This window comes from Chroicocephalus ridibundus, chromosome 9, assembly GCF_963924245.1.
Source record: "Chroicocephalus ridibundus chromosome 9, bChrRid1.1, whole genome shotgun sequence".
NCBI lineage: Eukaryota > Metazoa > Chordata > Aves > Charadriiformes > Laridae > Chroicocephalus > Chroicocephalus ridibundus.
In genome coordinates, this window is record NC_086292.1 from 14,626,902 (window position 1) to 14,641,089 (window position 14,188).

The following is a 14,188-nucleotide window of genomic DNA, read 5'->3' on the forward strand; positions in this document are numbered from 1 at the left end:
TGTTCTTAGCCTAAATTCAGAAAACAGGCCTTTTGAATTTTGAGTTCACTGTTTGCGGGTTCTTCAAGTCCACAGGTACATACACAATCTTCTCTTTCAACATTTAAAGGGGTTCAGAATGCCCTTTAGCAGGTTCAGGCCAGAAATTTCCAGTTACCTTTTTTTCTTCTTCCTCCTAAATATGACTGCACATTCAAAACACTGCACATTCCAGGAAGAATGCGAGGCAGGGAGAAGGGAGGGAAGAAGGAAAGCAATGAACTATTGAGCATAAGAAGTGGATGCTTTACTTCCCTAGTAATCTCCAAAAAAGTGCCAACAGCCCAGAACCAAAATGCTTTCTTCATATTAATTTTCTTATTAGTTAATTTGTCATGGCAATTTTAGGAGGGTTGCTAATGCAGAGGTCATAATTACAACTGAAACACTGGATACGTTTGAGTGCATCAATTATAACATTAACTTGCTTTGTAATGTAACTGTAAAAGCAGAAGCACTTTCTGCGCAAAGTGCAGCCAGATGCAAATAGGTAACACAAAAGAGCTGGCTATATAAATGTAACTGCTCTGGCACACCGGCACAACAGAATGGAGTCAAAGACATTTTAACATCAAGGAATAATTGTCCTCTTAACATTTGTCTCTGCTCATTTAACATGTATAAAAAGGCAAAAATGTACTTAGAATAACATAGCTAATAGTGTAGCCAGTGTGTTTAGGACTCCTAAAATAATTTTTGTACCTTTTAAAAGGAAATGGTATCAATATCATACTGAACACATGAGTTTGCAGGGGCTTTCTATTTAAATCTGAAGGTCCAATACACGAGCTTACAATTTTTCCAAGGACTCAGCTAAAAGCAAGTTGATATTTCAAACTATTCCTCTGTATGGAGCTGAGATATGATACAAAGGCATTTCAGCATGACCTCTGATTGCTTCTGACATTTCCCAACTGTTCTTTACTCCATGAACATCATGACCTGAGTCGGTTAGCTTGATTTGGAGATGGGTCTTAAAATGTTTACAAACAGGCAGACACATTAACTTTTTGCCAGTATCCAGCAGCAGGGGCGGACGGTTGTGATCAGAAAGCCTCTCCTGCCTAGAGAGCAGATTTGCACAGTTGTTGGCGATTCTCTTCTGCATGCTGGCTGGACACAGCAGCCCAGGGGCTCTCCGCTAGGGTTTAGCACAGACTGCATGTAAAGGTATGTGAAAAGGTCTCCTTCATCTCACATCTATTTTTAAAGCAACTTGTTAGGGTCATATTTTGGCCCTCTATAAACCGATGGTATATTCTTTCTTGGAAAACAGTAGCCTCTTTGGAGCAGCCTAGCATCACAGAAAATTTTAGAGATATTTAATGAAGCTGGGTATCTGGGAAGGCTGGAGTTGTTTGGGTTAGGCATCAGAAAATAAAGATGAAACACAGCAGAGATGTATACAGGATAGTTACACCAGGCAGTCACATTTACCCCTCCTCATTACAAGATAATTAAATGCAGCAAATGAAAACTGATTACCAAAGTATTTTTACCCTATAATTAACCTGAAGATTTCCTTGGTATTGGACAACATTAAGGTCAGGTCTTGGAACCAGTCAAATCAAGAAAAAAAAGTCTCCACGTAAAAACAAGGATGGAAAACCTTAGTGTCAGGATGCCATTTATTTTTCTGATATTTGGCAGAAAGCTAAATGTCCATGTAATCCTTTGAAGTTCTAAGAAGTGTTAGAATATGGTATATTGGCATACATACCAGCCTTTTCCAGCTCAGGGCTGTTCTATAAATAACAAAAACCTTTACAAGTCATGTTGCAAAAGGTTTTGAAGCCATTATCAATGTTATAAATCCTTGTGTTTCAGAGCATACTGCAACCTCTAAGTGACAGAGGTCAGAAGGAAATTTCTGTGAGCATGCTGTTTCAGAACTACTCATATGTAAGACTTTACGCACCTCTGAGAATTGTCTGACATTGGTCCTCGTCAAGAGCAGACCTTATTAGATCAGTCAGGTTTAATCCAAGTGGGTCTAATCTATACTCTAACAGATATATTCCTGTAAGCATTCTTTTGTGTGCTGCCATATAGGTCTTTGTAGTTAGCCTGCAAGTTTCTGTAGTTCTTACAGAGTATATAAACAAAGCTGTACTTCCTTTGTAGGTGTGGTTTGCTTATGAGTTTAAATCTCAGTATGTGGCTGTATAAATCTGTGGATGCACAGCTCTTCTAGTAATTTGTGTGTGAGAAAGAGAAGGAATGAGATTGTTAACATTTTAAGAATTGTTCGTGAATCTTACTATTTCCAGCCTTTTTTTTTTGTATTGCTCACAGTTTGAAGACCAACCTTTCAAGTCTCTAATTTCCTCACAGGTTCTGAACGTTGGGAGAAAAAAGATGTAATCTGTTCCTGCTTTGATGCTGTTACTGAGCTGCCTCTTCAGGGAGCAGCAACTATCTTAAAGCTTTTCCCTTTGAAAAACTAACTTACCACTACGCAGCCTTTTGGATTTTAAAAAGGCCCCATAGCAGAACTGCTTGCTAAAGAGGTTTTTTTATAAAAGCCTTGCCATTTTGGAGTCAATGAGCTTTGTGAAATTTTCTCCTCTCCTTCTTTCTCAGAGGAAACTCTCTGCCTGCACACATGCTAGGGTGAGACTAAACAAGGTTGCTTTGGGGAAGTGCTTGTCCTGGTTATTAGGAGCTGGGCTAAAAGAAGTAGTACTCTTCTACCAGGGGAAACCCAACACAGCAGCACAGCAAAACTAGAAAGCGCGTAAGTGGCCAAGGAGCAGTCTCCAGTTACTTGATTTACACCTGTGTAATTACACAAACTATAGTGAATTTACTGCTGAGTACACCAAGAAAAGAATTGGGCCAAGCACGCAGCTCCGACCGAAGTCAAAGAGAGCCACTGCATAAGGAAGTTTGCAGGAGGCCATCTGTGTCTTGTCTGCGTCTTTGAAAAAGAGAGACAGAAGGAAAGTGCTTCAGGCCATCCTCTGGGTTCAAAACACGTGCATATGCTAACTTGGAGCATCAGAAATTTATAAATGTCAAAGGTGCTTTTGAGGAGTAGCTCTGATGTGCATTCTCACCATAACTGGAACATGACAGTGAAGAATCTACATGGTGTTAAAGCTCCAGCGTGGTCCTTTGTCATTCCCTTGCCTACAGTTTAAACTTATATATTGAAGAGAATAAGTTGATTCCTTTATATTGGATGGAAGCTTCTTACTAGATGGCTTGCTTTTCTTAGTAGACTTTTCCCAAACTTATGAATAGTAATCTACAGGTCTGTAGGACTACAGATTATAAATCTTGGCTGACAATGTTTTCAGATAACCTTATTCTTGTTTTTCATTTACTGTTCTATTCAAAAATCATGTTTTCATTATGCCTAGCATTGTTGAAAGAGGTCCAGCATCAGTATGGAAAACAAAACGTATCTTGGGCAACTGAGTAGCTACAAAATGGACAGCAAGTCTGTAAATTTCTATCCAGTGCCCAAACAATCTACTTCAGTCTTAATCAAAGAGTCAGGATGAGAAGGATTATCATTCTCTAAACAAATTAATAAACTTTCCATATGAGTTTTCAAAACTGGACTGCTTGAAAAGCAGCTATTCTCTTTAATCTGCAATTTTGATTTTGGCAGTTTCTACCCTGTGTACTACAGTTCTCACAAGCAAGTTACAAATTCTCTCTCCTAAGTCACTGTACCTTTACGTAGGCAACAATTTTAAGGGAGATAGTTGCAAGATAGAGTGAGTTCATTGCAAAATCCATCAGATTCCACCAGTCATGAACATACTCATTGAATCCACCATCCCACATTTCCTTGATTTCTCCCCAGATAAAACCTGTAGAAAGAAAAAGAGATAATTGTCATGATGAGGTATTATTTGCCATTAAAGCACTGTGTATATCTGATGTAGTGAAAGACAATTCTAAATTAACAGCTTGGAGAAAATGTCTCATCCCTCCTGTCTTCTACAAAGTATAATACTGCTGATTATGAGACATTTTACAACTCTGTGGGGAATGTAGTCTAGAGAGATATGAAAAAGTCCAAGGTTTCATATCCAGGGCTCCAGATATACACAGAAGGAGACTGCTTGAAACATATGTTAATTATAACTAGTATGAGTGGATTGGCTCAGATGAAATTTGTTGTACATGAATAAACTATTTAAGCAACTGTATTTGGTATAGTTTCTAATAGATTGTCTGCTCTCATAGAAACTATAAGTAATTCATTGCTCAGCTGGACGGAACTGATTTTTCCTGACTTTCTCTGCAGAACATGCAACACCAGTACCAGCTTCAGCGTGCCAGTACATTTCCTCCCTGACCTGGAAATATCACACCAAAGAAGGAAGAAGTAAATTCATTCTCTATGCTCAGTCACTGTATTTATGCATCTTGCTGCCCAAAAAGCCCATAGGGACTATTTGTGAAAAAAGGCAGGACTCAGCATGAAAAAGGGCACTGCAGCCTGGCATCGCATCTCTCAGCAATGACTCACCTAATGTCAAATATGGGTATGGGTTTAGCGAGGTGAATATTTGTTCCCAAGGATATGAGCCCATGATCTCAACTCTGAAATGCCTTCTGGTAATAATCTTCGGCACTTGCTAACCTTCACTATACCTTCTAGCAGCCGGAGGGGTGAGGGGCAGCTTCTAAAGTTCATTATCAGACTGCTAAACTCACCTGGCACACAATTCTAATTTTAAGTAAGTTTATTGTTGACTGTTTAAGTGTTTTTGAGAGCCTAAGCATCATTAAGAAGCAAATGGCAGCTAGGCTCCTTCATCATCTGCATGCTTCTGAGAATGTCTCTAGAGTCTACAGATATTTTGAATTACTCAATTTACGTGAATGAAGACCTGAAACATGTGAAAAGAAAAACTAACAAAATACACCTCCAGGTGCATTAGCATTATAGTTACCCAAATTGCTGCCCATACCTAACCACAGGATACTGCAGTGGTCACTGAAATGCTACTTGCAACTCAAGTTTTAGGACCTGAAAGTTCAATCTGAAGAGCAGATAATGTTGAAATTAACTGCTGCAAGTATCCAAATACCAATCTTAGCTCTTCAGCTGCCGGCCAGCAGGTCAATGGTCAGGCAAGCATGAAGTCAAGGTTAATAAGGTAATTTTATTACAGCTGCCTCCAAATCTTTGTGTGCACACAAAAACATAAAATAAAACAAATCAATGGAGAGGAGCCTGTTGAAGAATTCATACACTGTATTTATAGTGAGTTATCATTGCTGGTTACTATAGTTACAGCAATGCTGTGCATGCCTGTTCTCTCCTTTTATAGTGGAAGATATTTCTTAAATAATAACCTTTAATCTGGTGAAACTGTTCTAATTTCTCCATTTAATAAACAGTCCCACAATATCCCTGTTTATCTGAAACAAAGGCGTTTTTTTAATGGATTATCCTTCTTTCATCTGCAAATCAACTTTGCTGAAATGCCTACCATTTCCCTCAATTTTAACCATGAAGTTAAGGATGAAGTGAAAGATCACCTAAACTCAGAAAAGACATTTAACCTCCTCAGCTCATTCTAAAGTTTCTTCTAACACATGCATTTCAATGCCATAAATCAGTTTAACGAGATAACGAGGCTTGAGTTACCATTTGTAAATTGTGGCAGAGCTATGCAGGGAGCATATGCATCGGTCACAATGGAAAGTGATTTGTGAACGTTTGCAGCTCTTACTTGCTTTCCTTATTTTCCACCAGCAATTTTAGGTTTGGCACAGGGAACAGCTAGGGTCGTTCAGCACAGAACCAGCCTGATCCAGAGCCGCTACAGAAAGGAGGAGCTGTGTTACCAGGAGAGGGGAGCCAGCAGGCACAGGAAAGCAGAGGTGGACCTGTGAGAAGCACTGAGGAGCCGGAAGGTGAGCTCCAAAGATTGAGGTTTGGGAGAGGTGTCCTCACAAAGCATCAGTGTGGCTTTCCAGACAGTGACCCCCTACTAGAGAGTGGCAATTCACTGTTACCTGACTTTGGGGTTTTGCACTGAAATGTCCAGGGCTGTATAGACAGAAGCTAGAAAGGTGTGAAAGTCATTGTCTGTGAGTAGGCTCCTAGTTACAAACCAGCTCACAATGGTGCTACGTGTTAATGGCACAGCAAGGGAGATGGGAGCTTAATTAGAGGAGAGATCACGCTTCTAGTGGAACCCACAGGTTTTCACTCGCAGGTATGTTGGAGCTCAGTTTGAAAGGGTAAATACTTCTCTCTCGTCAAAAATAGATCCAATTATGCTTCTCTGCTCTTCTCCCTCAGTTGCTCTATCTGCTTTCTCCCACCCCGTCTCACTACCTCACCCGTACATCCTGCCCTCAGGAACATAGACATCTCTCTCTCTTCACAGCTGTGGTTGCCCAAGCCAGATCAGAATAAAAGCCTTATGTTTAGCTGTCTGATAATAAATACTCCATCCTTCTCCTGCTTATATTAGAGCTCTCAATATTGACTTGGTCAGTGTTTATCAGCAGAGAGGCATAAGGCAGAGTGAGATTTATCTTCCCTTTTCTGCCTTCCTGTAGGCTGTCTGGGAGCCCAGGAATAAACAGGCCTGGTACCTGCTCACTGGCTCCAGAACCAGATCAGTGAGAAGGTGGAAGAACAGGCAGGCTCTCGGCGCTGCCTCCTGGCATGTACCAGCCAACAGAACTAAACCAGCATGAGAAGTGACACTATTTGTTATTAGTATGACCCAGAAGCTAATTCCTAACCCGTTCCTCACACGGAGCATGGGGGAAGCAGGGAGAGGGCTGTGTCTCTTGCAGTTTACTCAGGTTCATGTCTAAAGGCACGTCAGACTGCAATATGAACAGCAGAAAAGCCTTAGGCCAACAGGATCTGTTGTTCCAGAAGGAGCCCAGCTGTTTTATGCAGTTACTGAAGCTGGATGCCAAATCTCTTTACATGCTGATGATACTGAGATCAGGAATGAGTCTCCACACAGTTGCCATGGGTGTGAGTCAGGCATTTCTGTGTTTCTGATTTACCTAGAACCCAGGGCAGGATCATCCACTCCACGATGGTGGGAGGTGGTCCCTGCATGTGAAGGTCAGTCCTGACGATGTGCTGCGATGCCAGCAGAAGCATGAAGAGGAAGGTTAGGTAAGAGCCGGTGTGGCAGATAAACTTTATAAATGGCTTTTTAATGAACAGTCCCAGCCTGCTCTTCGGTGCAATCAGATATGCCACGGATAGCACAGGAAATAGCAGTCCAATGGTGACACAAGTCAAGAGTTTTACTGCCCAGTGTTTCCGCCTCCATCCTGGAAAACCATCATACCAAAGTGTTGCTAGTAGCTGCTGGCAGTTTGGCTGAGCAACAAACTGAGGAGGAAAAAATAAGAAAAGATTATTACTGACTGGTACTTCATGTGCACTCCCCCTCACGTATGTGTTAGAGCCCACACAGCCCCTCATATTAAGTTTGGGGCTGGCTATGGGGTGGGAAAGCATATTTTGGAGACACAGGGAAGAAAGGAGGAATATTTCACTCTTGTTTTTCTACACAGCATTTAAGATTTCCTCTAGGAGGTCTTTTCTATTCGAAGCATCCTTATGTAGATCAGTCACTTCACCACACATGAAGCCTCGTGCAAAAGTGATACAACAGAAGTTACTACGAGCTCTTCTCTTCCCATGTGTTTCTGTTTCAACATGTTTTTTTCAGAATGTTTCAGGTTTTGACTGTCTCAAATCACTGTCAGCATCTTTAAGAGGTGACTAAAAGATGAGATAAGAGGGAAAAGGTGTAAAGCTCTGAGAGTGTGTGTGTGAGAGAGAGGGAGAGAGAATGTCTCCAGAAGTGTGTGGGGTGCCGCACGTGGTTTTGTGCAAGGAGGCCAGCATATGTGTGTGTGGGCTGGGCTGGGCATGAGACAGCATGCAGTAATGTAAAGTTCAGCCAGGTGACATCTGTTGGGAAGCAGGACAGCACATTTGTAAACGTGCCTCGCTATTAAGGAAGAGAGAAGTTGTAAAATGTAAGAGATTAAGCAGAGGAAAAAAGAAACCTTTGATCACAGTACCAAAAGTGACACTTGAAAGTTTACTTTCACTCTGTAAAAAAATAGCATTATGATGGTGATTTATTGCATCTCAGAGACTCCATACCAGACATGCTCAGGTTGCTACTTCAGACTGTTTAATACCTAACAGCCCTTGGAATTTCACAGTCAAGCCAAAATATTTCTGGTCTATGCCAAAAGACTTTATGTTCCTGATTATACCTGGACAGCCCCACGGTTTTCAAACCTTTTCAGACCCATATCTAATTAGAGATGGCTGCAAGACCAAGACATCTGTGTGTTTCCTTATGTATTTGACTTCTAATCCATCTTGTTGAAGCTATACTTCTGATCTACTAAATTCAGATTTCTCACTGGGCTCTGCAAGTTCAAAAGAAAATCTCAACTATCGTTCTGAGGTTGCCTGTTATACTTATTTTGGTGTGATTAAATCAGAAAAACTGTCCTAGCATGGGTACAGTTATCAATAAACACATTCCTGTAACAATATAACCACATCTATGATCAGTCACAGCTTTATCAGAAAGAGTCACGCTTCCAGGGGACACAGTAGTACTAGCAGCATTTATCAAGGACCTCTCCTAGAAAGGAGACTCAAAGCAGTCAGTAACCTGAAGATGACAGTACTGTTTACATTTGTCTATATCTAAAAGCGATGTCTGGGAGGGATGTAGTGCCACCACGATCTTCTTCCCCCTCAGGGAAGATATTATCAGGCAAAGCACTCTTTCACCACTACAATTTAAAGCAGCTCTTGGAAGGACTGTGCCATGGTAGCAAAGGAACGGGCTTATGAATACAGGAGTACCCATCTTATTGTTTTGCTATGCCAAATTGGGATGACTTTTTCAACCCTGGCAGAAGCTCCTCTGTAGACACTACTGCACTCGGTGCAGACATGGCCTGGGTTAATACTGAATCAGCCATCGTATGTGCGTTCATGAGACAGCTTCTCATCATGTCTAAAGCGTTTGTACCTAGAACTTCCCATAGGTCTTAGTCACCAGGAGATCAGATTCAATGTGAAAGAGACAATTTCTTAATAAAAGCTTTAGCACGCATCCATATCTTTTAAATATTCGTTCACCACCAAACCAGTCCAATATTGGGAGGACTATTCATGCTCTGCTCTCGGCGTGCTCTATACCAGCAGAGGACTATCACTGCCATGTTCAAAATGACTAAACCAAGGTCAAGCAAAAGGAAAAATTAGTTGGTCAGTCTGATAAAGTCATTAATTTCTGTAGGTATTTTTAGATTTTGTGAATGTATTTTATATGCTATAACAGGCTGTTTATATCAGAAGCAGACCATTTTTGGCCTGGGTACTTCAAATATATGAACTGACCAAAATTAGTAGTGAAAATAAGGTCTCCAAGAGGAATATCTGGTATTTATGAAACTGGACGTTTATGTGTTATTACTATAATAAACATGACAGCTGAGTGTAACGTACAAGTGACACTGTGCTCCAGAGGACATCAGAAAAGAAAATCAGAAATGCATTTGATTTGGAATGGATCTACACATGCACGCAGCAGAAACTGGACAACAGTTGATACGGTGATGATATCCAGAAAAAGACAAGACCTATTGCCTGTAAGGATCAGAAAATGTTATTGTAAAATTCCAAGCCTGGTGACAGCGATGAAAGAAACAATTCTACAGAAACTGAAAAAATGGCAAGCATCGATTGTCATTTGCTTGGTTGGTTTTTAATCTATGATTTCAGAAGGGTCAGTGCGTTATGTCTAAAAGCTAGAAGAAACGGAAGGTTACACTGCTATATTTTCTCACTTAAGATCACAAACAGGAGCTGTGACCGGATGTGTTCTGCAGTAATTTACATGGTAATGGGTACTGCTGTTTCTCAGAGATGAGGTACAACTTCTTTTTTTTTTTAGGGGGAAAATGCATAAACACATTTTCACTTTATCACATATGATAGAAAGCTCTAAGGGGAGAATAAAACTGTTTTTCCCTTGAGTCAAAGTCAGAGTCATTTGAGAAATCAAATGACTATATGTTCCTCTGGTTGCTGTGCAACTTGCAAGCATCTTAAAAGTGCCTCTTCTCTGCCTAATAGCTCATTTCTAAAATCTGCTTTCTGGGTTGTATCTGATGTGATGTTAGTTTTTCAAACGGAGAGAAATTCATGCATCATGAAAGAGCAGCTTTAAAGACCAGCTTGGCAAAAGGGAATGGAAATGGAAAAAGCCATTAAATTTTCCAATCAAGCCCATCCCAACCTCACTGAAAATGGCCTAAGGGAAATTTAAGCACACCACGGAAAGAAACTCTCCCTAATGTCACAAACCACCAAATGCTGTCTTTATCAAAGGTAAGGCTAAGCACTTACCTACGTAGGCTTTTACTAACTCATGTTAGTCCAATTTATTAATCACTGATTTCAAATTAGTAAATACTGCCGCTTAGAACTCAAGTCATGCAAAGACTACAGCTGGCTGAAAACCAAAATTTCCAGTGTGCAGAAACACTGAAATTCTCAATTATAATGAAGAAGTCAACTAAGCCCTTGGTGTGCTGCCTAAAGAACCAATTGCTTTTCAGTAACTTTGTGTTAACATGAAAGAACACAGAAACTAGCTATTTCCCGAAGTAGTCCTGTGAACGTCAGCCTCATCTTTGCTTCTAGGTGTTAAACCATCAAATTAATTGACTAGACTAAACCCTGAATGCTCAACTCATAAAGATTGTCTAGGATTCATACTGCTAAATCAATGCACATAAAATACAATAACATGAAAAAGCTGTGCTTTAGCCCTTTTAGGTATGAAGTAGCCTGAAACTGTAATAATATTGTGGAACTTTTGTTACCATCCATAATTTCAAATTTCTTCATAAAGTTAAGGGAACAATCTTATTTCTACTTTGCGAATAGACGCAACTGAGATCTGGAAAAGCAAATTGACTTCTCCAGCACTACTTATGCCAAGGCATTTCCTGAGTACAGGTTCAATTTCCACCTAAGTAGGGTCCCAAATATGTTTTTTCACCTTTTTGCAAAGCCTTTCATTTGCCATAGATAGAAATAGTGCATGTGTATATCACAGTCTTTTATCATTTCACATGAACGTACTGTATGTGACAGGATTTGGTATCAGTTAAAGTTTCTGCACAGTGAAAAGCAGAGATCGTGATCATTTAAAAAAACGCATATTGTCCCAGTTTTGTAGGTGGTCCAGAATCAGAGGCAGATGTACTGTACCAGAAGCTCTCTATTTGTTTAAGAAGATGAGCATATGACTTGCAAGCAGTGTATTTCTCCAGTATATAGCAAGCATGGTATCAAGCATTTTTTTCCAGGACTGCTGCATTATGGGAGCCTCCAATCTCTATTACAAATGGCAGCACAAGACATCATTCCGCAGACAGATGGAGAATGTTTTGACAGCTGCATTAATGAAAAGAAATGCTTCCAAAAGGTAGCATTTATACTCAATTCAGCTCATGTATGAACTAAACATTCAGTGCTATTAGTGTTGTGGTAGTGCTGCCATAACATAGTCCAGGATTGTCCCTACCTGTAGACAAAGCCTGTAGACAAAGCCTGTAGATGTATTTCTGGTGGAGGTAATCCAAAGATCAAGCTCCTTCTCCATTACCTGTTGAGCAGAACCTGTCCCTAGCTGAAGATACGTAATGACTAGGAGATAAAATGCAACTCAGAGTACTTTCTCGTGAGGACAACATCACTGTGTCACTGGTGGGCAAGATGCTCAGTGTCCTGGCTTCTGAGAACCGGGATAAGTATCTTTGCCCTTCCAAGAAGTGAGATCAGCAACTTCGGTCATGGTTGGGAAGCACTTTAAGGGTACAGACTACTGCAATACAAAGTCTTTTATGTTCTCTCTTTCTTCTTTCAGTCTTGCCAGGGTCTTTGTGTAACATTTGGCTTGCAGCTGGATTATGCTATTAGAGAATTTCATTTTCAATGTTCATCATACTCATTGTCACCCGATCCTCTATCAACGGGAAAATTTTTAAGGGAAAAAAGCAGCTGCTGGATGGAGTATCTTTTTCTTAATATCTAATCTTTACTGATATTTTTATGTCACCTAAATTCTACTTCTGGGGAATTAAATGCTTTCTGCATGCTGTGCCATTAATATAAATATCAAACAGAAATTATGTTCCACCCCCCCTCCCCTTATCTATGGGGAAATCCCTTATCTCTCACAGTCATAAGTAATTTAGGATCAGACACAGATGGGCTGAGATGTGAATGCCTCGGGGAGCAACCGAAATAGCTCCCTGATAGACATCACAGGGGCTGAGCACAGTAGCTCTCTGCGTTTATTCTGATTATCATGATGGCTGCCAACATTCTCTTCTGTTTGGAGTTTGTTGGAGTTCTTTTCTGTACTCTTGTTGCGGATGGTGATTGTGAATGCTCTTCATAGATGAATAAGCACTAATTTGTAACTGCTGAGCCCTGTGTTAATAAGCAGGACTGAGTTCTTCTATCAGTCAGCTACATCAACTCCCAATGAGGTTACCACTGAGAGCCAAATGTGGCATGGGAGCCATGAAATTAACTTTAGTTCCTCTGTCTGACACTCATTTCAATAGGTTAGATCTCACCAACAGCACTGTATCCCACAGTATGTAAAACATGTCAGCTGAATACCTGCAAGGTCTACAATTAAAAGCTATTTTGGCTTGGGAAAGGCAGATTTTCACATGAAGTGAGATAGATTTTGCAGTCTGCGTGACAATCAGGCAACTGCAGTGTCTGATGTAGTAGCATACATATATATTCTAGCTGGATCTGTAAAGAATGTAGATTTCCTGTGAATCCACTTCTACCATGAAGAGGATAAATGCCATTGCCATTCTCCACTCACTAGAAAGCCAGGTCCCATCCTGCGGAGGTACTGCCTTGCACCCACTCTCTGGCAGATTGAAGGGAGATGTCTCTGATGACACACATCTCCCCCCAGTGCTGGCGAGCAGAGCGTGGCCAGGCAGGGCTGGGGGCAGCAGGTCTGTGCCTCTCTTCATCCCAGGTCACTAACAGGGTGACGTACCCAGGCATGGAAGTACCTACTCCCCCCCCACCCCACCCCAGCCAATACAACTGCAGATGGACTGGGAAGAGCACAGCCTTTCGTACTTGAATTTTCAGAATCAATTGGCTAGAATTTCCTTCCTCCCATGAAGATATAGGAAACTCCTACACTGTCAGTCCTACCACAGGCTTGCGTTTATCAATCAATGCCAAATCTTAATGTCTTAACACACAAAGCTTAATACACACTGTCCAATAGCCCACACAAGCTATAACACTTGGCACAACGTCAACAGGCATATGGATCACCGCGTGCAATGAAGGATCCTCTTTAACTCTGACTTCAGGAACATGAAATGTCATGTAAAGAAATGAACTTTTAAAATCCATCCTCTTCCTGCAGTCCCAAATCCTGCAGATGCTACTGCTCAGAACCAAGTAGCACAACACGCTTCCAGTGCAATAGACAAACTACTCTGCCTCCACTTCCTGCCCAGGACAGGAGCTTCTGAGCATGAAAGGAAATGCGGTTGTTGTATCAGTTTGATTGCTCTTAAAGGCAATTCCAGTGGGCAATACTCAAAGAGCTACATTTCTAAATTAGCCCAAGACAGAAGAGAGAAACTATCTGTGGCCTAATTTCATGTCTGCTGCAGTAAGCCAATAAGCCCTATGAGATCAGATATTCTACATAAGAAATACCAGTCTCCTCAAGTCTGCAGTGTTGCAAACAGTGAGATGAATAAGAAAATCCTCTTTTGTAGCACGTTTCTTTTTAAAGTTCAACCTTGTTAATGACTGCAAGGTTATTTACATTCTGTTGTTGAAGTGTGAGTTGCAGAGGGTAAACACCTAATGGTTGTTCATCCTGTTAATTAAGTACTTTCTGTAACAGGAAAAAAAGGAAGAAATGAGACAAAGAAGTTGGAGAGGAGGCTGTATAACTCAGGGAAAGGGGACTACAACTCAACATTCCTCATCAGGCACTTCCAAGAAATAATAGTTTCTTCTCAGGAAAATATAGGATGAATATCCAATCAAAAACACAGCTGCTACTCACATGCCTGTTACTAC

General features: G+C 40.8%; 1 protein-coding gene across 2 annotated transcripts in view; it reads right to left on the reverse strand.

Annotated features, from left to right (window-relative positions):
* TRPC5 (transient receptor potential cation channel subfamily C member 5) overlaps nt 1-14,188 on the reverse strand; it is a 102,001-nt gene that overhangs the window by 31,020 nt on the left and 56,793 nt on the right. For both annotated transcript variants that reach the window (XR_010072519.1, XM_063346416.1), the window contains exons 4-5: nt 7,045-7,381; nt 3,724-3,863 (exon numbers count right to left, since the gene is read on the reverse strand). Coding sequence is in view for 1 of the 2 variants with exons in the window: in XM_063346416.1 (XP_063202486.1) it covers nt 3,724-3,863; nt 7,045-7,381 (477 nt within the window). In the remaining variant the exon portion in view is untranslated. The remainder of the gene's footprint in view (nt 1-3,723; nt 3,864-7,044; nt 7,382-14,188) is intronic.